The sequence below is a fragment of the Stigmatopora nigra genome, chromosome 11 (assembly GCF_051989575.1).
Source record: "Stigmatopora nigra isolate UIUO_SnigA chromosome 11, RoL_Snig_1.1, whole genome shotgun sequence".
Classification (NCBI taxonomy): domain Eukaryota; kingdom Metazoa; phylum Chordata; class Actinopteri; order Syngnathiformes; family Syngnathidae; genus Stigmatopora; species Stigmatopora nigra.
In genome coordinates, this window is record NC_135518.1 from 8,491,985 (window position 1) to 8,518,783 (window position 26,799).

General features: G+C 40.6%; 2 protein-coding genes across 6 annotated transcripts; both read left to right on the top strand.

Annotated features, from left to right (window-relative positions):
- The first annotated feature begins 777 nt into the window (after positions 1-777).
- adam23b (ADAM metallopeptidase domain 23b) lies at positions 778-25,236 on the top strand. 5 transcript variants are annotated; one of them, XR_013327819.1, is made up of 27 exons: positions 778-1,191; positions 1,719-1,918; positions 3,470-3,546; positions 7,784-7,847; positions 9,232-9,314; positions 9,400-9,463; positions 11,030-11,102; positions 11,539-11,606; positions 11,814-11,873; positions 11,960-12,028; positions 12,805-12,971; positions 13,063-13,147; positions 13,226-13,313; positions 13,984-14,035; positions 14,373-14,472; positions 14,563-14,634; positions 14,704-14,790; positions 14,889-14,969; positions 15,864-15,914; positions 16,002-16,065; positions 16,137-16,242; positions 16,762-16,887; positions 16,961-17,129; positions 17,670-17,781; positions 18,215-18,305; positions 18,990-19,080; positions 21,656-23,165. XR_013327819.1 is itself a non-coding variant. In XM_077727880.1 (26 exons), exons 1-26 carry the CDS (start codon positions 1,116-1,118, stop codon positions 21,699-21,701), a joined length of 2,331 nt encoding a protein of 776 aa, XP_077584006.1. In that variant the 5' UTR covers positions 778-1,115; the 3' UTR covers positions 21,702-23,165. The 5 variants fall into 5 exon arrangements, 3 of the variants coding, with proteins under 3 accessions (XP_077584006.1, XP_077584005.1, XP_077584007.1); XR_013327820.1 differs by lacking the exons at positions 18,215-18,305; positions 18,990-19,080; positions 21,656-23,165 and adding exons at positions 24,457-24,574; positions 25,097-25,236; XM_077727880.1 differs by lacking the exon at positions 18,990-19,080.
- On the top strand, positions 25,135-26,599 carry LOC144204105 (protein FAM237A-like). Its single transcript, XM_077727882.1, has 3 exons — positions 25,135-25,283; positions 25,382-25,721; positions 26,255-26,599. The coding sequence occupies exons 1-3, from the start codon at positions 25,281-25,283 to the stop codon at positions 26,362-26,364; spliced, it is 453 nt and encodes a 150-aa protein (XP_077584008.1). The 5' UTR covers positions 25,135-25,280; the 3' UTR covers positions 26,365-26,599.
- The last annotated feature ends 200 nt before the right edge of the window (positions 26,600-26,799 follow it).

The following is a 26,799-nucleotide window of genomic DNA, read 5'->3' on the forward strand; positions in this document are numbered from 1 at the left end:
ACTTATAAATCATTCAAATTTAATTGGTTAAATGTGAGATTGGGATTTAGGTAAAAAAAATGTCATTTTATTTATTCATGCATTTTCTGAACTGTGTATTGGGGTTGCAGGGGGTGCGGGAGCTTATCCCAGTTAACTTCAGGCACCAGGTGGGGGGCAGCCTGAATGGGTGGCCAACTAATCAAGGGACAGCCACACACACTCATATCTTGGGTCAATTTTGGGAGTGATCAATTATCTTAGCATACATGTTTTTGGTGATGAGTGGAGTACCTGAAGAAAAGCCATACAAGCCCGAGAAAACATGCAAACGCCACACGTTGGGATTGAACCCACTACCCAAAAACTGTGAGGCCACCCCGTATTTATTTTTAAATCTATTTATTGAAGGATTAAATCATTTCTTCATGTCATTGTAGAGAAAAAACATCAACAAAACCACCACTACCAGGAAGTGGCTACCTTTTTAGCCAATCCAATGTGAGTACACCATATAGCCCTTCCTCATGACATATCGAATACTCATTTTCCTATGTACCTGTGTGCAAATCTCTATTTGTATGCATGGGTATCCAAGGGTTGTTATCCTAGTAAACTGACTGCACAAAGTAAACTTAAAATGCACACCTATCATGAAGAATACGTTTTTTTATGTTGCATATGTTTACATCAAGGGGGAGACTGAGTATATCTTGCTCTCTTTTATTATTTTTGCCCCCTTCGCATCACCTACTCGCCCTTCATTGAATCATCCTGTGCAACCACTTCCTGTCTCCGGGTTGTCTTCATGCGTGCCCTTGCACGAGGAGGAGTCTGCCGATGAACTTCCAGTAGCTGCACGGCCGCCGCCTTCTCCACGCTCCCCTCCTTCCCCTCCCGACCACCACTACCACCATCATCATCATCATCATCATCTGCAGCAGCAGCAGCAGTCCAGTGCCTCCCGGACCTTTAAAGAAGAAAGCACCCCCACCCCGCACCCCTCCACCAGCCTCCATCTCATCCTTCCCCGTCAGTCTCTTCTTCGGCACCTCCCCGCCTGCCACGATGGGCTGCAAGCTCCACACTACCTTGTTGTGTTAATACCGAGATATTTCAGTCATCAAATATGAATCATGCGTTTGATATTTCTGGACACTTTGCTCGTCAGCATCCTCACGCTTTGGCTTCACATATCACCAGCGTCATCCGGTAAGTAGCGCTGCATTATTATTACATTTTTTTGTATTTACCTTCCGTGTTATCAGATGCATCCTGGGCAATTTTTGCGTATTTTGGCGTCTCTTGGTTAGATAAGAAAAAGAGACGTTTGTGTGTGCTATGACTTAAACGTGCCGGTGTAGGACAGTCCTTAAACATGCCAGTTTTATTCACTATGCTAAAAACGCAACTGTATTTGAAAAAAAAAACATATATACTTATATATGCACTCGAAATGAAGAGGGATCTTATCTTAACTGCACCAAACTGACTGTCTTATGGAAGTGGGCTGATCATGATAAAGCACTTTTGGAAATACACAATCCAAGTCAGATGAATTAGAATAATTGCTGCAAAAGTCATCACACCCTGGATTCCCCCTGCGTATTACTACTACAGCTCAGTACTAAAAAAAATGTGTCAGTGACATCCCGAACTCTTTGGAAACGTGTGTCGAGGACCCTCGGATGACGGCCGGCCGGCTGGCTCAGGTGCGTGTGTGTGAAACTCTCTTGCAGCTTCTCACAGTGCAGAGGACAAGGTTGAGAGGGACGCAGTGCCGCTGAAGCAACAGGCGACTGCAGCACTCGTTTCCGAAAAGCCCACGGAGGAGGTGATCGCCTACCCATCCCGCCTCGTTTACTACCTGAACGAGGAGTCGGAGAGTGCCGCCCATGACCTGGACACACGGGCCAAAAGCCAAGCCGCACAGGGTCAGGTAGGCAAATTTCAAGCTGAGTCAGATTCAATTTTGTTCCCATCAGCAGATAGACTCAGCACGTGGCTGCATATCAGGCTATCTCACAAGCTTGCCATCCTCTTTTCCAAGCACACAAATTGCTGCCTGAAATTATGCTGTGCGCTGCCCGAAGAAAGCTGCACCCAAGCCAAATCGCCATCTGCCATACGTTCGCCACATCTGCTTTGGTTGTCCACTGGGGACACGATAGCTCATTTTTACCTGGTCAGGAAATAACTGCAGTCCAATTTTCTCTGTCCTAGTATCAACTATACTTAACTGCATCACAGCCTGTATTTTGGACTGTTTTTCGCGAAAAACGGGGGAATACTTCAGAATATTTTTTGCAGTAAAACCCCTTTTTTGCTGCTTTTGCGGTGTAATACTGCAAAACTGTAATATGGATGTGTATCAGTACCATCTGACTGCAGTAATTCTTGGACTGGTTTGGAAAATGGCAAAACAGTTTTGAACGTGATAGATTGTAATGACGACTATTTTATAATACCGGTATGTTTTAATTAATTGGGGTAGAGTGCAAAGACTAAATTGTTTTTCAATCAATTTTCCCAATTCTTTGTGTGTAGATAAAACAGCGGCAAGTGATACACTTCTAGGATGTGTCGCACCTCCTTCGTTATTAATTAATTATGTGGCATATTACTTCAATATCATAACAAAGCCCCTTTCTATTGATTCAGTGTGACTTTTTAATTCATAAAAAAGGTGGTACCACATACGAGTAAGCTGAGCGGGTAAATGGAAGCCTTCAAAGCGTTAATGTGTAAAGAATTCAAATTTAGTAGTGTTGTTAATGTTGCTGTTCTCTACAGTGAATAAAATTTAGAAGACATTTATTTTACCATAATGGAGCCTCAACTAAAGTACAGTAAAACTGCCAGTCAAGGATAAAACATTTATTCATGATACAGGCAGTATTTAAAAACATGTTGACAGTCTTAGACGTTAAAGTGTGTAAATAGGTAAATCATATATTGATGTTTTACACAAAAACATGTATTTTATGCACCTTACACTCATGTTTTGTTAAACGCTAAAGCATAACATTACAATCAAATATAAGCATATTAGTTTGCAGCTACTTTTGGTATTTTAAAAGACTGCATAGACGTCACCTTTTGTGAATTCTGGCTCGACACTTCAAGCTTCTCCTTGTTATTGAACCCGGGGTGCTAAAGTCTTAGGTTAACACTGCATAATTTCAATGGCCTAACGCTCTGAAATAGGACTTCTTCCAGATTTGATTTAGGCATGCTGGAGCCTTTTTCTTCAAGTTTTTTTTATTTTGAGCTATTGGGTATTTTGGAGTCTTCTTCTGACTCGTGTGAATTATTTATCGCTGATGGAACTGAGTTCTTGTGATATCGTGTGCAGACTTTGGGGCACATCTCTTCCCCAAATATGTTAGTTGAATTCCCAAGTTACGGAGCGCAGCAGCATATGAATTTCGAGGTGTTTTTGAAAAGTGCAAATGCACTTGCAAATTAATTTTTTTTCTCCACCCTACAGGTAATCCACCTCGCTCAGGTCAGCTACCAGATAGAAGCGTTCGGCACCCGATTTGTTCTCGACCTCACCCTGAACAAGTAAGTTCGCCTCTATAATTACCTTTTGAGTTTACCTCTGTGCTGTTGGGTGCACCTGCGACAACAATATGAATCAATCCAAGCCGCGCGTTCACATCCCTGCCGACATATAGACAAACAAATATCATGAGCACGCTTTGATCTGAGCCAGTGTGGTTGTGATTCATGAAAAATGTTCAGTCTGTGGTTTATCCTTTGGTGTATGAGCACGTCTCCCAAAGTAGCATCGGCTGCTGAGGTTGGATGGGCAGCAGCTGCCCTACCACTGTATTTCTGCCCACACTGTGGTAAAATAGCTACACTCCTTATTATAGTCAGTCTAAAAAATGTAACAAAGACAAGATTGGGATAGGCATCAAAGTATAAACTCTTTGTATAATTAATGAGTCGTCTTTGCTATTGAGAAATTCATGTAAACAGTGCCTTGTGAAAATTGGTTTAGTCATTTTATTGTTGAATAATCTTACATAGAAAGGAACAAATCCTTAGCAGTAGCACAAATGTAAAAAGCTAAACTATGAATGACGTCTGTGTGAAATTTCTATTTGATGAGTGGAACATTTGTTAAAGGAATTGAAAGATATTCTCAGAGGAAGCTGCCAAATTGTGGACTATTCTCTTGCTTTCTTCTTCTTTTTTTTCTTTTCTAAAGCTTCCAGACTACAGACAAAGACGCGTGTCATTTAATGTTATTTCTGAAAGATCAGCTTTTTAAATGAGGTTTTAATTGGCTTGATTCGAAACCAGCTTAGAGACAGACGCTCTGCAGATCCCGCTTGGAGACATGAGGCTCCGGACACTCAATGATATTGATTTAGTTCCTCCGCTCGGTAGCCGGTCTACATATGTGAGAGCTTAATGTGTATGTGTACAAAGGATTTTGAAATACTAATTGAATCCCTGGGCTCTTAATGCGATTTAAAGCTGGGTTCTGTCATAAAGTATGGTAATTTCATACAGACTTCATGGCTGAGTGGAGTCAGATATCAAGGCTACTGCACTAGCTTGATTTGTAACCCTTTCCCAATCACGGAGGAAGTGGCGGTTTATTTTAACACCAGAAAATAATTGTCATCCCACGGGGCAGCCGACGTGGGCTTTCCTGCAGCTGTGCCAATAGCGGAAGAGATTGCAGAATTGTTACATTGTTGTTGATCACGGGGAGACCACTACGCAGGATTATCGGGTTATTCTCCGACGGGATGCCTCAGTTAGGTTCATTTTTAACGCAGTGTCTGAATTTCCTCTTTTTTTGATGGGGGAATTCACAGATATGGATTGGGTCTGACATTATAGTTCAGAGAGGAATCTTTTTCAAGAAAGTCCACATTCAATTTCATCGATCAGTTAAATAACTGGGTGACCTCGCTATGTTTAGGTCATCTTTGCGATGCTATCTTCAGCTTTTGTGTTCAGTTGGGATTGCGTTTGCTGTTAATATGACAATTCGGCTTTGAGGACAGGTACTTCTTAATTCATCTGAGAGTGTCTACACAAAACTTGTCAAAGGGGTTTCCGATGATCACTTAATTATTGCATTTTATACTTTTTTTAAAACTGACAAGAGGAGCAAAATATTACGAACACATCTCAGTAGGATGCAGTGCAGTATTAAGATGCAAGACAGCAAACTGCAGCATGATAAATACATTATGCGGCTCCTATTGCATTCGGTTGAGTTCACTTCCTGGTTCATAGAGGATACTTTTCTGCAAGAAACTAGTACTAATGTAATACCCCAAAAGTTGGTGACTACTGGGGTGTACTTTAGAAATTGGCGGTTTGGCCATAAATTAACTTATTACATTTCTTTTGTCTGGTGGAACATTCTGATTTGATTAAAAAAATCTGTTTTATTTCAAATAAATATAATGGAGCAATGAAAAGTAAGTAATAAAAAGTACTACTGCTTTTCTGTATTTTGAATAAGAGTACTTTATACTCCATTCATGCAGCTCATAATTATCATATCCAAAGTAGGTTTGCTATTCCCAGTCATCTGCCAAATATTGAAATATATATATATTCAAACGCTGTTTGAAAAATATGATAGTAAACCAACTGTGGTCTTCAAACCCAAGACCAAATTGTAATGCATTTTTGCCGTGTGGCAAGCGCTTAACCATCATGATAACAAGTGCCACATGCAGAGGCATCTACAAAGTGTATTAGATATTGAATAATTTAAAATGTCTGACTGAAATGTATATTGACTGCTGGGACTTAATAGACCCACCCTTAAAAAAAAAAAAAACAAGGTGGTTTTACAGCTCTGTACTTTGAGTGGAGGGGAATGCACGGCCATCTACTGGCCTGTGTTGATGGATCAGATTTGGCAGCTCCTATAAGGGTGTTTTTGTTGTAAGCCACGCCTGCCTTACAATTTTGAGGATGTGAAAGCTCTGACTTGGTATGGGAATTGCACATTCTCATTCTTACTGCAATTATCAGGACAAGACAAAAGAAATGTACCCTATGATGAAAGTACTTCATATTGTTGGGGATGTTATGTTACATTAAATCCCTGTCTTTCAAGAAAGAATGTTCATTTTAGTAAAACATAGAATAATTGCTGACCAGTGGTTCAGTGGATAGCGCATCGGCATCACTGTTCTGAGATTGAGGGTTGAATCCATAGACTTTGCATGTTCTCATTGGGCTTACGTGGGTTTTCTCCAGGATCCTCTTGTTTACTTCCACATTCCCGAAATAAGCATGGCTGGTTGAACACTTTAAATTGCCCTTAGGTATGAGTTGGAGTGAGAAGAGTTGTCCGTCTCCTTGTGCCCTACGATTGGCTGTCAATTATAGCTGGCTGGGATAGGCTCCAGCACCCCCTCTTGTGAGACTAGGCAGGACAGAAAATGAATGAATAAACAGTACCATATTTGGAGCAACACTAGCTATTCAGTTAATTGCAATGAAAAGAATATTGATAAAGGTACATGCTAATGCTCTGGCTGGTGAGCTGCAGAAGAAGGGAACGCCATGTTCTGAATATGAAGCATCTCTTTTCATCTGATTTCAAAGCAGATTTTTATCCATGCGTTGGGGCTACGATGATTGGGCGTGACAGTGCTGGGCGTCACTGCAGGAGTTCAAGCTTCTTTTAATGCGGTGTCAGACATCAGAACCTCCTGCAGCGTTTTGGTTGCCTTGCTTTGCTGCCATTACGCTGTGGCTGCTGCATTGTGGCACTTGTGTGCAAGCCTCAAGAGGTTCACAGACACTCCCTAGTTCAGCAAAGGCTCAATTAAAGAAGCTCACATTCCATGGCTGGTCCTTTCCCAACCATGCGCACGCACACAATTATTACTTGATGGCATGGCCTACTCTCCGCTCCACGCCTTGTGTGTCACGCTAAAAATAGCACCTCACTTAGGAGTCACTCTCACGCCTTGAGCATCCTTTCGTAATAATGCACTTCTCGCTAGCACGCTTCTGAGCATCACTCACAAATGTCACACCGCCAGGTGGTGTGTTACCGGACAAATTTTTGCCAAGTAATCCTTTTTTTTTTCTTCCCCGGTTTTCGCAATCCCGATTGGAAGCTATTCTTTGAAAAAGGGTGTGTTTTTTTTCATCAGTGGGGCGACTCAAGGGGAAAAAATACCTTTGTTGCAAAAATTGCTCTCTCTCTCGGAAGTCAGCACACAGATTGAATGTACAGTATGTGATGGTAATGGACACTGACAGTGGGCTCTCTACAGGACGTTTTTGTTCAGGGTTGAAGGTGATATCACAATGTTATTCACCATTTGCCTTTGCTGCATTCAATTCTGAGCTTCTGTTCATGCTGAGCTTTGTAATGTTACAGAAATTTGAAGTGGTACCTTAACTTACAAGAGCACTCACTTGCATTTTGATGTATAAAAGTACATTGTTTACTTTGTGCACATAGTATATGCACATAACAGTGAGTTCCACTCACTTGAATGTAGTTTGTCTGTATGTGTTGGTTGAGAACTGAAGTCACTCTCAAGGATCAAATGTTCAAACTAAACTGTGTGACTGGAACTCCTGAGGTCAATCACTATTTCATGATCCCTAAAATAGAATGTAGTCTGTACAATATGTTTGTGTGTGTACCTTCAGTTTAAGTGCATTTTATATGCATTACTAGTTTAGGTTGTTTACATCTTCTTTTTTTTAGCATAGTTTTCTATTCCACAAATATACAAAAATGGCTGCATTGTGACATCTTCCTTTAACTTAAGCCATTTTTTTGTCTTTTCAGCGATCTGCTGTCTTCCAATTATGTTGAGATCCACTACGAGGGTGAAAAACCTGTCCTATCGAAGGTAACAGAAATGTAGTAGACTGCATGTTTTGTTCTAGAAAGTAGAACAGATGGATTTGTGGATAAAAAAATATGGATGAGTGTGTCCAAGTGTATGTTATGACCGACGTTTATCCAAGCTGTAAGGCAAATTTAGGAACAAGACTTTTGAGCCAAGTGTTGTACAATTCATTTGAAACTATCATGCAGCAAGTAAAAGAAAATACTTTACAGAAGATCAAAACAAAAATGAGTTTGAAACTAATGAAAGAAAGGATTGTAGCAGAGCAGAGTAACTAATGAGATCCAAAACAATATTCCGCCCTAACAAGGATAATCATACTTCGTTTGAACTGACCCGTGAGGGGTATTACTTTAACAGCATATTTTGTGTTATCATGGTGCCAGTTTGTACTTGCAGTTTTCTGTAAAAATAAGAAAATTGGTTGTGTATGTACATATGTGTATTTATATGTATGTATATATATAAATATATATAAATATTTAAATGTATATATGTATGTATATGTATATATTTGTGTATATATATTCTCTTTACTTGTAATATTATTGTTGCTGTATCCATCAAAGCTTATTATAGCCTCTGTAAGAGTAAAGCACTCAATACAATTCGATTGTCCAAATGTTAAGGCCAGGTACACATTAGGCAAGTGAGGTAGTAAGCAGGTTATAGAATAAGATTCTTTTTGCGGTTGCTGAATCAGGCTGCATGGGTTGGGTGTACTGTAGCTGAATCAGCAGGCTTCCGCTCGCCCCGCAGCCTCCTGCTGGAGTTCTGCTCACGTGACCAGGGAGGGAAAGCACTCTGCAGTGTCAGTGCAGTGTTAGATGGGTGAAATGCGAGAAAAAGAAAGAGGGTGGGAAAGCGAGCCAGAGTCCTTCACTCACCCGGCGTCTTGACATCTGAGTCACAGATAGCACCGAGACCTACTTTGTAATGTGTTCACGATCCCCCATTAACACAAGAGCATCGCTTTCTGCAAGATGAAATGGCACCTCTTCTGGGGTTTTCTTATTTGAAATATTCCAGCCAAAAGGAAAACAATATAAATGGGAAAAATACTCAGGTGTGCAAGGATGTGTGTAGTATGACATCAGGGGTGGGTGGTCAGACCCTAACATAATTGTTCCATAAAACTGTCCTTATTTATTACTAGCAGTTATTCACCGTGTACAAGGAAGTTGATTTTTGTCTCGGTACTACTAGCCGATATGTCATACACTACTATATTCACAATAGGAATGTTTCTTTAAGCAATTATATTACAGCTATTTGCACATAGGGTCATAATGTTGGCCCTCATTGATGTCAGCAATTGCAGCTTCTCATATTGAATGCGTATAATTTGACCTGTTTTTAATAGCGTGTGTTTTTTTTCCCTCAGGGCGGTGAGCACTGTTACTACCACGGGCAGGTGAGAGGCAAGAGTAACTCCCGTGTGGCCTTATCTACCTGCAATGGGCTGCAGTAAGTGAACTGAATTGTGCACTAACATTTTGCTCTCATACACAGTAATATTGACCCAATATTGAATGCTCGTTTGTCTTTTCAGTGGAATGTTTGACGATGGAGTCCATATATACCTGATTGAGCCACTGCAACAGACTCATTTAATTGTAAGTTATTGCCTTAGCCTCGATCTGATAATAAGTTATTATTGAGAATTTTGTTGCTGCAGCATTAATTTAAGAAATTGTGCAAATGTTGACTATTTGATTTGTTGGATAAGCAATGTTATGCTACTCAAAGTAGAGCAGAAATCCTACTCAAGGTCAATCCACAAGGTAGCCACTCATGGCTTTTTCGATTTTGGCATCGTGTTAGACATAGACGCCATTATTATTTGACGGCTTTGCAATTTTTGTCATCGTATCTTCCTCTTGACTGTCCATTGCCATTTGACTTTGGAACAGCGTTGCAAAAATTCCTGCGTGCGATAACATTTTTCTGCATTGAACTGCAGTTTGGAACTAGTTACCTTTGTCACATATCTTTAACGCTAGTATAATTTACACTATCCACAGCAAATACCTACAAAAGTAAACAGTACAAAAAAGTACAACAATTCTGCATCAACCCTCTAAAGTTAATTGGCAATTATTTGGCAAAGAAATGTAATCCTTAAAAAGTCTGCAAAGCCTAAACTGTCAAATGCAGATGTTTTTATATATGTATTTATTTATTTTCAACCTGATTCCGATGATCTATTTAACGAATGAATGGGAAGGACTATTTCTTTTTTTTTTTTTAATGGCCCTCATTGAAAAACAGTTCTGACACTTTTGGTCTTAATGGGACACAAAAGTGAATAGAAAATGGGTCTTTTAATGAGCACTATTGTGTCTGCATCACATTAGTTAAAAGCCTATATTTCCACAAAAAAAGCCAATGTCAGGCATTTTTAAATGCCAGTGCTATTTTAGGCACCCAGATGCGAGTAATTGCAGGTATACTATGTAGTATATCATTAATTAAGTCCTTGAAGGTCATTTATCCTCAGTGTTGTCTGTTGTTTTAGCTTAACTATGAGTTGTACGTGGAAAAACCAAACTAAAACCCTATATTTTTCCGAGGATTGAAAAATTAATGTGAGTGTCAATGACGAACACTTTTGACAGTTTCCTGCCCCAGGTCAGTGGCCTACACCCTCTTTGACGTCAAGTGACTAACATACATATTTGGGATGCTTATAGATTAGAATTTGGCGGTGGGAAAGGGTGGACAGGAGAAATGTTGGAACCTTGAACTGTAGGAACAGAAAAGATTGCGAGGCTTTTTCGAACCTCGGTTTCCTCTCATAAAAGAGAGGAAGCAGAAAGGGAAAGAGAGCAGATCTGGGAGATCCGCAGGGAGTCAAGGTGACAGCGTAGATAAACCTTGGAAGTTGGAATCCATAGTGCAAGACAATTATTTTGTCCCGTAATAATCTCAATAGTGTATTTTTTTGTCAGCTGTCGGTTATGAATTCAACAAAGTTAAGGGTTAGGTAGATTTATATATTGTGTGACTGTTACATCATGAGTCTCGGAATGTGTGGATTCCCTTTTTCTTATATAAATACACATTTTGTACTTTAAACTTCCAATGTCAGTGATACACAAGATTCAATGTGTAAACATGTAGGTTTTTAGTTGTCAACACATTCCTTGGACCTTGTAGCTTATTGTGTTTTCACCCTTTAGGCTACAGAAGCAAGGCCTCATCAGCTCAGAAGAGGTGCCTCGCTCCAATGGAAGAATGAGTCACAGCAACTGGGCAAGGATTTACAACACTGTCAAACATCATCGTTGAAAACATCCTTTCTTTCAGGGCCTCCACCCCAGCTTGTCACATATTTCTTATTAACCACCTCATTTGGATACTATATTATGCCATACACACATGTACAACCACTTGCGGGCTTCAAGGAAATTCCAGTATCCAAACAGGAAATTAAAACAAACATTTCTCTAGAAATTGCCTTCGAACGTGTTGCTCTGCCGGCCAGTAACTCTTCCCAATTGCCATTGGAATTGAACCTTAATTTGAGGGCCATACAAAACGATGTGGTGTCCCAGTTCTGGCCCCCAGACTGCAAGTTTGACAGTAGAATCTTTTGGATCATCACTTGTGCAGATGTATATAATGTTTTGGCTATAAATGCTCCCTGCCTATTTTAATGGGGGCTTCTGTGCGTTGTTTACACTGACAGCGGAGGAAGAGAAACTCTTCTCGGAGCTGGATGACTTGTCCTGGCTGAAGCGCCGGAAAAAGCGAGCTGTGAGTGTCTGAACTCATCTCTGGAGAGACAACACAAACTTCCCCTCACCCGCCTGTGAATTGTTATGCAATGATGTCAAGTGTTTGCATAGTTTTACCTGGACTCCAAAGCATATCACACCAGGGCTCTGCTTTTGGAAGAAGAGTATAGTACACATTTTAAATCGATTTCGTCATTGCGGATTATCTGATGCTGTTATTTTCCAGGTATCTGTATTTGAAGAGATGAAATATTTGGAGATCATGATTGTCTCTGACCACAGTATGGTAAGTGTTCTCTACCATGTTTTTTTTCTTTGCTACTTGCAAAACCAATACACAAATAACTTAAACCTTTTTCTTTTTCCTTGCAGTACAAACGCCAAAAAAACAAGCAGCACACAGGCAATATTGCCAAGTCGGTGGTGAATCTTGTGGATGCTGTGAGTAAGGTCTTCCTTTTTTTTTCCCCCTTCCCCCTCTTTCAGTTGGCCGAACACTTTCGGTACAGTCTGAGTCACTCAGTAACACTAAGGCGGCACTATTGGCTTTGGTGAGATTTTCTCCCTGGCGTTCCCTGCCACGATTCTTGCATAAAATTCCGCTATTTAGGATAGGATAATCCCACAAAGGGACTTTTCAGAAAGTACCTTAACACGTAAGCTGTTTTTTTTTCCTCCCCCGTGTTGGCATATTGATCTTGTTTGTTTTCGCCATGTCCTTTTGAAGGCCACATGAAGCGTCAAAGCAAGGTAACGTCGTAAACAAACCGTAGCAGCTCTGTTTTTGTTTTTACTGCAACGTGGCTGTCTGAGTCAGGGTTTCCTCAACCTGAAATGCACATATTTTACGGTTGAGAAACTCTCACGGGACACCAAACAACACAAAGGTTACAAAAGTACATATATACAGGAACAATAATGATCTTGTCATCATTTTTGGACATGTTTTCTTGCTCGGTGTTCAATCTAAGCCCGTTTCTTTCAATTTAAAGGGTTTATTTTCTCGTATACATATTAAGAGACGCTATACCCTTGCCGACCTTATCATTTTTCTTCAATTCTTCAGTATTTGCGGTGTTTGCAAATGGCGGGCCTTCTTTTTTGTGCAGTGTTATTTGATCTTCTCTCAGTAGTCCAGACGGCAATGTGCATTATTGATCTGAATCTGTGCTCTCGCTTCTGTTTGCCCTCCATTCCCCTGCACACATCAATGGCAGGTCTTCAAAGAGCAGCTGCGGACTCGCGTAGTGCTGGTTGCTTCGGAGATCTGGACAGACAAAGATCGTATTCCGGTCAGCGTGAGGCCTTTGGAAATGCTGCGGGATTTTTCCAAGTACCGCCTGCAGAGCATCAAGCATCACGCGGACGCCGTGCACCTCTTCTCGTAAGTTCCGGAAATCACCTTTCGACGCTGCGTGATGGCTGCCCTTGATGTCTTTTTTATTTATTCTTTGGTTTGTTTGTTTATTTTCTAGAAATGTGACCTTTCACTATGGCAGAAGCAGCGCAGCCTACTTTGGGGGCATGTGTTCTGTCACCCGGGGGGTCGGCGTCAATGAGGTCAGATTTAGTCCGCTCGCGTGGCCTTTAGATAGAACGCCGTCAGTAGGTTTGATTGACCCTCTGTTGCCTTCACAGTATGGCAGCACCTGGTCAATGGCCAGCTGGTTATCCCAGAGCCTGGCTCAGAATCTGGCCATCCAGTGGGACCCCTCATTGAAGAGAAGTATGCATTTGATTTGCCCTTTCTTACTGTATATGAGCCAGGGTGGGTGGCTGGAACGATTACCCAGATTGTTGAAAACAAGATTAGGAAGCCGGTGGTTGGCTTGGTCTGAGTGGTAAAAGGAGGTTTGAGGTTTTCAAGATGACCTCTGAAACTGCACGTCTCGTGCTGCTGTTTCCAGTAGAGGGATTTGTGGCCAAACTAGAGTAATCTGGGGATATCATCATTGAAAAGCCATCTTTAGCAATTTAACCGCTTGTGGTTATTCAGCAGATGTTTTCAAAGCTCTGTAAATAAACCCAATCCACTTGCCTGGCACGGTTTTGTTTGTTTATGATTGCGACCTGCCCATTTTCAGTAGGCCTGTAGTCTTCCCTAATGTAAAAGTCACTCATAGTGGGAAGGGAAATGGATTACGTTTAATGCAAGCCGTTCAATAAGATTATATCTTTTAATGGTGAAATTTTTGCTTATATTAACGCAGTGTTTTCATTGCGGCTCTTTGAATTGGGCAGGTAGTAATTGGATAACTTGATTTCTAAATATAATTCATATAGTGTACAATGTATCTTAATGTAAATATTCATACTTTTACTACAGGTATTAAGTGAAAATATTAAGTTAAAATATTTTTCTACTCTCTGCCCTTTCTTGTTTCTGTGATTTACAGAGGAATGTGGTTGCACCGAGTCGTGGCCTGGCTGCATAATGGAGGACACTGGGTAATGACCAGAAGGATTACTTTATTGGCTGTGTCCCATCTATAGAGTTGTAAAGCTGCATGTTTGCGTAAAGTTGGAAATGTTTTTTTGGGGACTGAGAATCTATGATCATCTACATGGATTAGCATAATTAACTCAGCTAGTGAGTGAATTAGTGCACCAAATATGGGATGTTGATCTTTGTGTTATGTTATATAACAGTTATTTAATCTGAAAAATGAAAAAATATATTCTCCAAAAATTTGTTTTCTTTCTAAATTTATTCTTGGAATAAATTTGAAGTTTATGCATGAAATTTAAAGTTCGCCTGATAGATGTTTGATCCCTCCATCCTCAGAATCCAACACCCACGGAGATTCTCCAAATGCAGCATCTCGGACTACAAGGACTTTCTCTTGAAAGGTGGAGGCTCGTGTCTTTTTAACCGGCCAACCAAGGTTCGCTACTCACGACTCCGCATGTTCAGATGCAAAAGGGTCAAAATCACTCCACTTTTGCCAAGTCAACATTTCCACTTATTTTGCCAGCTGTACGAGCCCACCGAGTGCGGGAATGGATTCGTGGAAGTGGGGGAGGAGTGCGACTGCGGCGCCAGAGCTGTGAGTTTTCTTGGTTGGAGATGCCACACGCCTGCCTTCCAATTGCTACAGCTCTGTTTCTATTTTCAGGAGTGCTACAAGGGATGCTGCAAAAAGTGCTCACTGGCTAACGGGGCGCACTGCAGCGACGGCCCCTGCTGCAATACCACGTGCCTGGTAACAGTTTGACTGGATGCGCAGTCTTTTTTACAAAAACATATTTAGTCAGACTTGAAACATGTATTCATACACATCTATTTTATTCTTTTCTGCAGTTCTTACAAAGAGGTTACAGTTGCCGCTATGCCGTGAATGACTGCGATATATCAGAGACGTGCACCGGAGACTCTGGACAGGTTTCATAGTCCAAACATTTCAGTGATTAACTATGTTAAAATATTGGTGTGTTATCTCAGAATTTACTAGTTAAACACATTTTGGCTAATAGAAGTCAAAGACATTGAGACTCAGTTATGTTATTTTTTTAAATCCAATTTTGTCAGCAGCTTTGTCTATTTTGGCCAGTGCAGTTTTGAATAGTTTAATTTTTTAAGTACAGTAGATATTGCTGATGATATTGTCTGTTAAAAGGAGCTTCTTCTGCCTCTTTATTTGGCGTTTTCCATTTCCAAAAACTTGGTTTTGTTTTTATTGGTTATACCTTTAACTACTTTATCATGTTACCTAGATGATAAGTGAAATATATTTAGTTCAGTTTGTCGGGGTAGCCTTGTCTGCAGCTTTAGGAAAGGTGGAAAGCAGTGATGTAGTGATTATGTCACGGTGGTAGCATGTTAGTATCCATTCCTTTTGATAAATGGGTTTTGCATTTTTTTTTGAACACTTTACTATCTTCACCACTAAACGGATTTAGCAAAGTCACCTCATTGACCCATTGATTAATGGACTGTGTTGTAATGGAGGGGAAGTTAAGAGCCGCTGCATACGCTGACATTTTATGTGTGATGAAATGCAATCATCGTGGTTCGAGGTTAGGAAGAGATGTGGGAGGGGAGAGGGGTTATGTGGGGGCACTCTGGAGCTTTGTGCAGATGATGCTTTATCATACTTTTTGGGGGGTATATTAGTTGTCTTTTTATTATTGTTGATTTGAATATTGTTGTTATCCTAAGTGTCTCCTTGGTTTCGTCCGATTTTTAAGTTGCTTTTTTATTTGTTTTATTTTATTAACTAATCAATTATGCTCCATTGTTGTAATGACAAATTGTAGTTCTGTTTTTTCTTGACAGTGTCCTCCTAACCTTCATAAACAAGATGGATACCTCTGCCAGGTGGACCAGGTACGCATCATAATACATTTTTAATAGCAAGTAAAGACAATGACAAAAGCATGTACAGATGTCTTTAATGTGATCTCTCATCTGAAGGGGCGATGTTACAGTGGAGAGTGTAAGACCAGAGAGAACCAGTGCAGATACATCTGGGGGCCAAGTAAGATGAATAGACTGCACTAAACAAAGTTCAGCTGCACTACAGTTCACCCTTCTCTCTTTTCTTTTCAGAGGCTGGAGGCTCCGAGAAGTTCTGCTACGAGAAGTTAAACACCGAAGGCACCGAAAAGGGCAACTGCGGAAGGGACGGCGAAAAATGGATTCAGTGCAGCAAACAGTGAGTCGCCAAAGAAACTTCCTGCATGTAAAGACTTTCCTGATTGACAGAGGCGGTGTAAATTGTTAGCTCTGTTGTGGGAGGGCTACGTCTTGTCAACATGTATTGAACTTCTATTCAACTGGGATTTATTTGACAGTTGCCCCCGGTTACAGCATCGGGCTTGCAATTTTGGAATGGTCGCAGATTCTGTGACAGTTTTTCCTGCTGACCTGTTCGAAGAGTTTGTGTTATATTCATTCCCCCACCCTGGAGGGAGAGAGAGGGTGAGGGAGGGAGAGAGAGAGATAGAGAGAGAGATAGAGAGAGAGACCTGGTCCAGTTTGAGATTAAAAAAAAAAAACACTCGAGCAATTTTGATGATGCAGTATTTCACATTCAACTCTTGAAGAAAAATATTGCAGCTGCATAATAGTATTTTGCCAGTGATGGACAAGCAGCCCAAATACAGGTCTTGCTGTGAAATGCAATTGTTTAGGAAGATTAATGAGCGTGTTGTTCTGTGCGTTCTTTTCACAGCGATGTCTTCTGTGGTTACCTCTTGTGTTCTAACATCGGGCCCAACCCCCGCCCCCGCATTGGAGCAATGAAAGGAGATATCTCCCCCACGTCCTTTAACCATCAAGGCAGGCTGGTTGACTGCAGGTAAAGATGGCTGTGTCGTCAGAGTCTACGAGCATACGGTACGAGCACGTTTGCCGCATTCCTTCCCTGGCAGTGGCGGACACGTTCTTTTGGACGATGAGACCGATTTAGGCTACGTGGATGACGGGAGTCCTTGTGGGCCGTCCATGATGTGCCTTGACCACAAGTGTCTGTCCATCCAGTCACTCAACATTAGCACCTGCCCCATTGGACCTAATGGACAAGTGTGCTCCGCCCACGGGGTGAGTCCCACTTTCAGGCAACTCAAGGAGTAGCCACACTTTTAATAAAAATACAATTAAATCTTCCAAAAATCGGAAATTAAGATAAGGAAGGGCTAACATGCTGCACCAGTGACCTGTTGTTATAATTGTTTAAGGAACAAATATTGTATTGCAGACATATCACATCACAAGCATAGATTTGACTTTTCTTCCCATAACAACTACATATTTCTACAGTTTACTGAGGGCAGACTATTTATTATATAATTGTATAGCTATAGTTTGCCACCTCTTCACAAACTGTTCTTTTCTTGTTTCTAAAACGGTACATGGCTGCCATCAGCTGGCATTTTGCAGCACCATAATTGCCTAGAAATCCATTCCTTGTAAGCATTGTTATGATGCAACTTCAAATTCATCATTTACTTTGGATTCAGCAGCTGAGACACTCTCTGTTGAATGACAAAATAAGGGAAAGCATTCTAAATGTAGAATTTGTATCACCTTAGAGAGTATTCAGTGTCCACGTACTGCGATGCATTAATGTGCTGTGTCCAGGTGTGCAACAATGAAGCCACATGCACGTGTGACTCCACGTGGGCGGGGACGGACTGTAGTATGCCTGACCCTCCTAAAATCGTTGAGACGACTCCAACTCCAGGGCCCAAAGGTTAGTTTTAAAATTTGTCAACTTTTTCCTCTCTCCTTTAAAAGGTAATTTCAACACGTTTGCATTTAAACCTTTAAAATGAAAATACATATTGACCTTTACATGCAAAGCCTTTTCTTTTCACCATCTTATAATACAAATGAGTGACAATTTTTTTTTAAATGATTAATTTAACCCCTGTTAATAGTATGGGTCCAGTGTTTTACTCTTGTTTACTACTGTGATGAATGAATATTAAGACTAATTATATCTTGAAAGAACCATGTTGATTTTTGATGTAAAACAATAAGTGATTTTAGACACGGGATTTGATGTATGTAGATGCAGAGGGAGAAGTTGGACGTGGCAGTTTAGGTGGGGACTGGTGGGCATCGGAGGCCTGTTGTTTGTCTTCTACCTGGGTGGTAACCATGCTCCTTTTCCCTCCACACAGTGAGCGTGGCCACTAACAGGCTGATAGGGGCAGTAGCAGGGACCATTCTGGCCCTGGGGGTGATTTTTGGAGGCACAGGGTGGGGAATAGAGTAAGCATTTTTAACCCTTTCACAGCTCTTCCTCTCATAGTGGTGCCTCAGTGTGCGGGCGGTTTCGTGAGCCGGCCTGAGCCCGTGTGTGCGTCCCGGTGGCTTTGTGTCTTCTTGTGTTGGTGATGACCATATGTACAATCGTGTCCTCTGATTGGTTGTTTTCAGTGTCGTGTGATTGATTGATGGACCCTCCCTCTCCCCTCTTCCTTCTGCTCCCCCCTCCTCTCCTTCCGCTTCCCGGTGTTCCCCCCCATCTTCCTCATCTGCCTTCCTTCTTTCTTCTCTCCTTCTTAGTCGTCATGTGGTTGCTCCTGTGATCCTCTCCTTTCTGGGGCATGTGGGGTATTTAGAAGGAAAACTGGCCACAAGCCGAAGAGGTGTCCACTTAGCGACCCGGCCGGGCCTTTCTGTGTGCTCACCCCGAAAAAAAAAAAAAGCATTCTCTGCGTCGTGCGGGGCACACAAAGAGACGGCACCCATCAATCTGTTTCTTCAAACATTTGATGGGTGCTCAACCTTGGGCGGGCAGCCCGCTGACCATCACACCACGAAAACTCTAGAACGGGGACTGGAGAGCATGCGGGACATTGTCGGAGTCTGTAATCGTGTGTAGTTCCATGTTATCGCTCCGGACAGCCAGCGTAGAAGCTCATGTGTCTTTCCCCCCATCACCCTTTGCAGGTCCTAGTGCCACCAATCTAATAATAGGCTCCATCGCCGGAGCCATCCTTGTGGCTGCCATAGTGCTGGGGGGGACTGGATGGGGTTTTAAGTAAGCAAACACGCCGCATGCCTCTCCTGCTCGACCTCCAGCATCCACGCTGCTTTTAGACGCCAGGGTTTGAGCTCCTGCTGCAGAATCTGCACGCCGACCACACGTGATGCGTTCACGCGTTGTGTGTGTGTGTGGGGTGGCGACGTCTGTAGGAGAACCTCAAACCGATCGGGCGGAACGGGCCGAGATCGGTGCTTGATATGCATGCTCGGACGAGAGTTCAAAAAGCTTCAGATGTGTATTGTTGCTATTTTCAGCTAAATGGGGAGGAGTCAGCCAGACGTTTTAGGCCCTGTGTGTTTTGGATTTTTAGAACAGGTGCTTGTAAATGGAGTTAAAAAAAAAGTTAAAATACGTGCAGTATTTCAAATCCAAGAGTCAACAGTTGTCGTTATTTATTTAGGTTGGTTTGAGTGCATTTTAAGATTAGCGGAAATAGAAAGTAAGTGCTGAACATAAAGACAGCAGAATTAACTGGAATTTAGACTCTTAATAAGACATTTTAATCCGTAAAATATTCTCGCGATAGTGAAAGCCAAGAAAAAAGTATGGCTTCTAGGTTAATTTTTCAATTGTAAGTATTGTATTGATTTTATTTGTCATTATATAATATAGATTATACTATATGATCCACTTGCCCATCATTCGTTCCCCCGTTCCTTGGCTGCCTGCTTCACACACTTGGTTTACAGATGAGGCACATTGCACTGCATGACACAACACACAATGGTAGTTGTGCCTTAACGGGCCTGCTATTGGATCAGGTGCATGACACGATGAGCCCTAGGAGCCCCACAACAAGCCACAGTACGGGGAGGTTGTGCATCACTCCTGTTGTCCTATTTGTTGTTGTGCCATTTTGGGGGTTTGATCCCACAGCTGTCGGTGTTGTTGCTGTTGATGATGTCTTTTCTTCCACACTGGACTACAGTGGTACCTCTACTTACGGATTTAATTTGTTCCAGAACTTGTTTAGTAACTTGGATTTTTTTGTAAATAGAGCAGTATTTTATATGTAAAAAAAACACAAAACTACCGAATATACCCTTTAAAAAATTATCAAAGGTGTTTAAATTTTGAAACACAAAAATGAGAGAAATTATAAGAAAGTTGTTTATTAATATGTATAAATAATTAACATGCAAAAAAAGATGTAAGGATATTGCTATAGAATATTAGTCATGGGTGGATAACAGGGCCCACTTCATTTTATCCGCACCAACAATTTTAAATAAAGCTTTAACCACCCTCGAAAAACTTAAATTAAAATAAAGCTAAAATAAAAGTGTAAGGGAATTGTCAAGCAGGACGCAACATCTCCGTGACAATTTCAAAATAAAAAAACACACAGAAAATGTATTGACCTTTGAGTGATTTTGCTACTTGAATCTTCTTTTCATATATTGGATTAGATGAAGGCTTTTGTAACCTGAAAATTTTGTATGTAGAAGAATTCGTTAGTAAAGGTACCACTGTATTTGGAATGTATAGTATATCCGCTTCCCTTTTCCTACTGGTAAAAAGACATCGTCGGCTACCGTCGGCATGCGTGCATAGTTTGTCTGCAAGGAGTAGGCGAGGTTTTCTGCATTCACAGACTGTTTTCTAGAGTTGGATTAATTAAAAAGAAATCTAAGACTACATGGCATTTGCACCTTCAATGCTAAAAAGAACAAAGTGATGGAAGTAAAATTGTCTGTGAATGTCAGCACCTCTGAAAACCTTTTTTTTGTTGTAGTTGTGCAACATGGAGCAGACCTGCTCTCACTTCAGCGCCCATTTTAAATTTGACCTTATTTAACTTCTGTCCAGTGAACCCATTTGGCCAAAACTAATTTGCATATTCTGAGATTTTTAGGTGAGGTAACAAAGCTTTTATTCTAAAATGGAAAATAGTGTTGCTAGGTGCCAAGTAACTATTTGGACTCTAGTCTATTAGGAAAAAAAGTACCATCATTTCCAGACGATAAGTCACATTTATTACATACTATTTTTGATTGGGCTTGTGGTTACTGTTTTTTTTTTTTTTTACTCTCTGACCACCAATGTTGTTTTTTTAGGTATTTTTCTGACGTTCTCTATTTTAATATCGCTATTTTAACACATGTCCAAAATTACCCTCACAAAAATGCGACTCACTCCAGTGTGACTTATACATATATTTTTTATTTTCCCTCTTAATGGTGTATTATTTGGCTGTCATCATCCAATGACTCACAAATTCACAGTAGGGATGTTGGCCAAAATTACATTTAGGAACATTTTTTTCCACCAATTCTACGCAATTTCCTCATTTTTGGGAGGAAGCAGCAGTTTAGATAAGCCAAAATTGGATTGTCAAATCATTAGTACGTGAGCCCCAAGACCTTCTCTCACTTTGGCTTGCATCCTTGGCACCAAAATGGCAACAAAGCAAAACTTTCACCCTAAAAAATGTTCCATAGCAATTTCAAAGTTATTCACCAACGCTGTCATGGAACGAGTGAGGCTGCACGCTCATGTTGCACCGACCGCGTGGCGGACATGACATTACTAACACGAGACTAACACGTGTTTCTTGTCTCCTACTAAGAAATGTGAAGAAGCGGCGCTACGACCCCAACGCCACAGCCATTTAACCGCGAAGGGGCAGACGCCGATCACAAACAGACTCCTCTAAGGCGTTTTTAGTTTGCTACCCGACAGCTGGATTGCACTTATTGCTGCTGACCGTTGGCATTAGATTTACTTGAATAATAAGACTACGTATTTAAAAAAAGAAGTCAAAATATAGTGGAAATTTGAACAAATTCCTATGTAGTGACATTAGACACGCGCAACCTTTTAGCCTTTTCACATCACTCATCACACGCACGCCTGATTTGTAGAACGACGGAGCTCCTCTACCGCCTCCTCTTTCAGTGCCAGCCAGCGCACAAGTGCCGGTTTGGGTTCCGCGCGAGTTCTCGGACCCGACACCCGCTCCGTCGCTATCGCTGGCCCTCCGCCGCCGGCTCCGCATGGCCGCGTAAGCTGTGAATAGTCCGCAAAAACACATCCTTCCAAAGGGAGAGGAAATCAATGCGGGAGGAGGAAATAGCCTCATTTAAAAAAAATAAAAAAAACACCATACGCGGGCTGCATGCGAGAGAGACGCAGGCCATAGAACAAATGCTGTCCAGAACTGTACATAATTCCAGCATTTTATCTTTTTATCATTTTATTTTGCCATTTACATTAGCATGTTTTATAGCAGGCTATTAAAACATTAATAATCCAGACGCCGGGGGCCAAAAAAGGGGCACCTGGTCAAAGAGAAGAAGCATGTCAGCTCTAGCCAGATCAAGCGTGACACGTGGTCCAGTCGCAGTATTGAAGTTGAAGAAAAAGCCAAAGAAGCAATCACCATGAACATATATGGATGTTGCACACGGAGCACTTTGCCCTCCGGCCGGGGGCTCACCCGTCGACGCGCCACCACATCCGCCGGCTTAGCCTTTTACTCTCTTCGTAGGATTCGAGTCGACCGGAATCGCTGCATGCAATCACTACTGTATAGTGGGCTTATAATAATTCTATATGGGAATTCCCCAGGATCTGTAAGAAAATACGCTGAGAAAAAAAAAAAGATAAGGTGCATGTCAAACAATGAAACATTTAACTTTTATTTACTATGCAACAGAGAGAGATATTGCACAAAAGGGACGAGTCGTGGAATTTGGAGAAGAAAAAAAAAAGGGATTTTTTTTTTTCCCCCTCTGCTAATCGTCAAATTCTATATTCGGCCTCTCCTTCATCTTGTTCCATTTTGCTTCAAAGACAAACCATTAAAAGAGCTTCTTCATGTATTTTCAATGGGGAGATAGCAAATGAGGTAGAGCAATTCTTTATGTATGCGTGTGTCCCATCTGATGTTTTTCAATCATGTTCACACTAAATGGTGCCTGTACATATACCGGGGTCTCGTGCAGGGTTCTTCTCGTTGTCCTCTCCAGATGGTGGCGGGTGTATTTTCCTCCATGTCCAACATCTGCTTGTCCACACTCCTCTCTCACTGCATCATGTACACTTGAACTAGTCAATAAACTACTGACTCCTTTTAACGTTTCTTCTTCTTTCTTTCTTTTTCACTTGATTTTTTTTCCTCTGACGTCGATCAGCTATCGGCAAACCAGAATCTCAAATCACACTGTTAATTTATCTGCTGTTTGGAAACTATTGCTCCAAACATCTGTGAAAGCTGATAAATATTTATACTGTGGAATTGTAGTGAGTTAAAAACTGGCCTTTACCAGTTTATACTAACATTTTAGCAAACACTAATAGATGTTACTTGACTTATGGACTTTTACATGACACAAGGATCCAGATTGCTTGTAGAACACATTAGAAAATAACCTTTGGCAAACTATACTACGCTTGAAAAAAATGTGCAAGTATCTTAAATACTTCTGGAATATATTGGCGTCATTCTATAGAATAGACTTAGAAATAAAACTGCTGTAATCATGGAAAGACACAACTCAACCAATACATTATTACCATGAACTAATATGGACAAAGGCATTAGCTGCAAGACTAAAACAAATTATTTCTACTATAATTCATAACGAATAAACCAGTTGTATTAAAGGAGGAAGCTTGAACAATATCTACCAAATGCTAAAGCTCATCAATTTGGTAACACAAGAAACAAAGCAATTGTTCCATAGTTAGAAACAATAATAGCATTCAATCAAGTTAATTGGATCTTTTTCTTCAAATATGGAGAAAATTTGGCTTTGGAGAACCAATTCTCTGCCGAATAATATTTTGTAATGCCCTCAAAACCAGAACCAAGTTTAACGAGATTAGGTTTTAGTCTGGTTGTTCATTCACTTCGGCCTTCATCTCCCCCTAATCCATTTGTTAAAGTCATATATTATTTTAAGTGTCAGTTTTAAAGGTACATTATGTTTCTCCATAGTATTATTACAGTATTATTGTTTTTTTTTTTCTTATCCTCTTCAATGACAATTCCCTCAAGGAACATTTCAAGTCGGCCACTCACTGTGAAGATAATAACACCTGACGTCACACATGCCACTGACATTTCAGTAAAAGCACGGAAATGGAACTGTGCTCATGTGTTATTTTATTTTTTATTCTTTTATAAATCTTGACCTTAAATCTTTCCATTCAGTAAATTTAGACATCAGGGGTTGTTATAAAAAAAATACATTAAAATGTCTCATTTTCTCGTTTAATTTGGCACCCGAAAAGTATTTTAAACATGATTGCAAGATTGCCTGGTTAGTTAATTAATCCGTAAGTATGTCAAGTGCCTAAAGAGTACTAAAAATTGTATTTTTGTACCTGGCGAAATGGTTTCTTAATATATTTATTCCACTTCAGCTGAGGTTGGGGTCATGGGAGCAGTGGATTTAGCCTAAGGGGACAAAAGATGCAGCTCCAAGGATTGTTGGGACATATTACATCCCCCCAAAGATCCCTCACCCTCCACTACAATAAGGTAAATTAACACCTAAACCTGTATGACATATTACTAGTGGTTTTGTTTATTTAAATCAGTATTTTGGAATTTAGAAGAACTCAAAAAGTTGTCAAAACAGTGTTGGTTGTATGAATTAACACTTTTTTTCACCCTTATATTTTTAATTATATTGATATCGAGACATAAAAATAATATTAAAGAAGTAAGGTAAAAAGATGAGGAATCATTTTTGACAAGGATTTTTTTGTCATGATGAAAAATTATAGTGCATTTCCTGAAAAAAATATTCAATAGAAAAATGCGCTTGACTTAGTCATTTATTCAGATGTATTTCAGATCGTGTATGAATATAGATTTAAGTATGGTCTACTTAGACCTAATTTTGGGCTTGCAATTGAGTGTTTAAAGAAAAAAAACAGGAGGCTGACCCAAAAAAAAAACAAAAAAAAAAAAGATGAGCCATAACTGTATTAACTGTATTCCCCCTCCTCCCATTCTTAGTGGTTAAAGAAATATTTTCATCCTACCTTTTCTCCATAGGTAAACCTTTTCCTCTTCACATTTATGACTATTCACCACAGTCGCTCACTTTAATTCACGGAGACGGAGCCCCATGCATTTGTGACAGTTAAGTTGTGTGATAAGTGCTTGCAAAAAAAAAGACGCCTCATCGAAGACCAAAGCGACTGTCATTCAACACTTGTCATCCATCTTCACACTTGAAATGGTAAGTGAATTTCAACAGAATCCCAGTGGATCGATATTTTGCCCAAAGATGTCTTTTAAGGCCAAACTGTTGCTCCCCTTGCTCAATGGGCCCCACAGATGTCCCCCCTGGCCGCCACGGTCTTGGCGCTGAGCTGCGTGTGCGTGATGCCCCTGCACCTCCAGGTGGACCCCCTGACCCTGCCCCGCACCAACCCGCAGTGCTGGGACTCGGCGACGGCTGTGCTCCTGGAGATGCGCTCGCCCAGGTTGGCTGACACGGTGCCCGCTTTCTGGGACCTGATGGTGGTCCTCCGGGTGTCGGACGATGACAAACTCGCCGCTCTCTACTGGGACTTGGCACGAGTCTTCTGGGAAATCTATTTGGACTGCGTCATGTCGAAGAGTCACGGCCTGGGACGCCGGCACGTCACCGGCGAGCACCCCCTCGCAACGGACAGTGAGTGTAGCCCATTAAGGATATTTATTATTTGATCCTTTTTTGATATTGCATGCAAATGTAGTATGTAAAAAATAGCATGCAACCACAATGTGTTGTGTCATCTAATCAGTTTTAATTAGCCTTTTAGTAATTAAACTATTCATATGTACTTTAAATTTGCCCAGCATGTTTTTGAGCAAATTCTTCTGTATCTATGGCAATTGGAGATTATAAATATCTGCTCCATTTTATGCATGTGCACAACTTTAAAAGACGGAATGATGTAACATACTTAATTGAATGTACAAAATATAGGGAAATATTCTGATATTTAATTGGGATATTGTCATTTTTGTGATAGTTTTGTGTTTCATTTGGGGCTATAATTGGTAATGATCATTGTGGATTCATTTATTTAGCAATAGATGGACTTTAAAATGAGACTTTTTTTTCATGCCTTTACCTAATACAACTGCATATACATTTTTACAATTTGCCAAAATGTAGTACAATAGCTTGATGTATGCTTTTGTGTGTGTTTGTTTATCTAGAATCATTCAAATTCAACAGCTCAGGAGAAAACTGGAGATTAAGGCTGAGCTTTCAAGTGAGACACAATGATCACATCAAAAGCACCAAGAGGAAAATTAATACGTACTGATAAAACTCCATGAGACCACTTTCTTGCTCACTGGACGCTTATAATTTATTCACCATCTTTGTATTTTCTCTTTTGTAAATACAGCCATTTATTTGTCTGTTTTGAATGATAACTTAGGTAAAGACTGCAACAAGTTCCTGCTCACTAATTAACCTTTAGTTTGAAATCTGAAATGTATTACCAAAACATTTATGTAAAAGCAAATATAAAACAGGTGCCCAAGTTCATGTCACAATTATTATTTTGGTGGCCACATGGTGTTTTTTTCATACTTCATTGTATGTCAAGGTATGAACTTTTAAGAAAATAAATATATAAAATAAGCACTTCTGTTGAGTATACGTATATCTACTATACCAATGCTCATTGTCGCTCTTTTTAAGAAGTACATACAGACACCGGACAAAAGAGGGCGCTAATAAACCATCAGAAAGT

Excerpts from the sequence above, each read along its gene's own strand:
- LOC144204105 (XM_077727882.1), top strand. Across the intron at positions 25,722-26,254 it reads GCACCCCCTCGCAACGGACA|AATCATTCAAATTCAACAGC; the intron begins GTGAGTGTAGCC and ends TTGTTTATCTAG.
- adam23b (XM_077727880.1), top strand. The coding sequence starts at position 1,116 with ATGCGTTTGATATTTCTGGACACTTTGCTCGTCAGCATCCTCACGCTT. Across the intron at positions 14,791-14,888 it reads GCTGCAATACCACGTGCCTG|TTCTTACAAAGAGGTTACAG; the intron begins GTAACAGTTTGA and ends TCTTTTCTGCAG. Across the intron at positions 16,066-16,136 it reads CAGATACATCTGGGGGCCAA|AGGCTGGAGGCTCCGAGAAG; the intron begins GTAAGATGAATA and ends TTTTCTTTTCAG.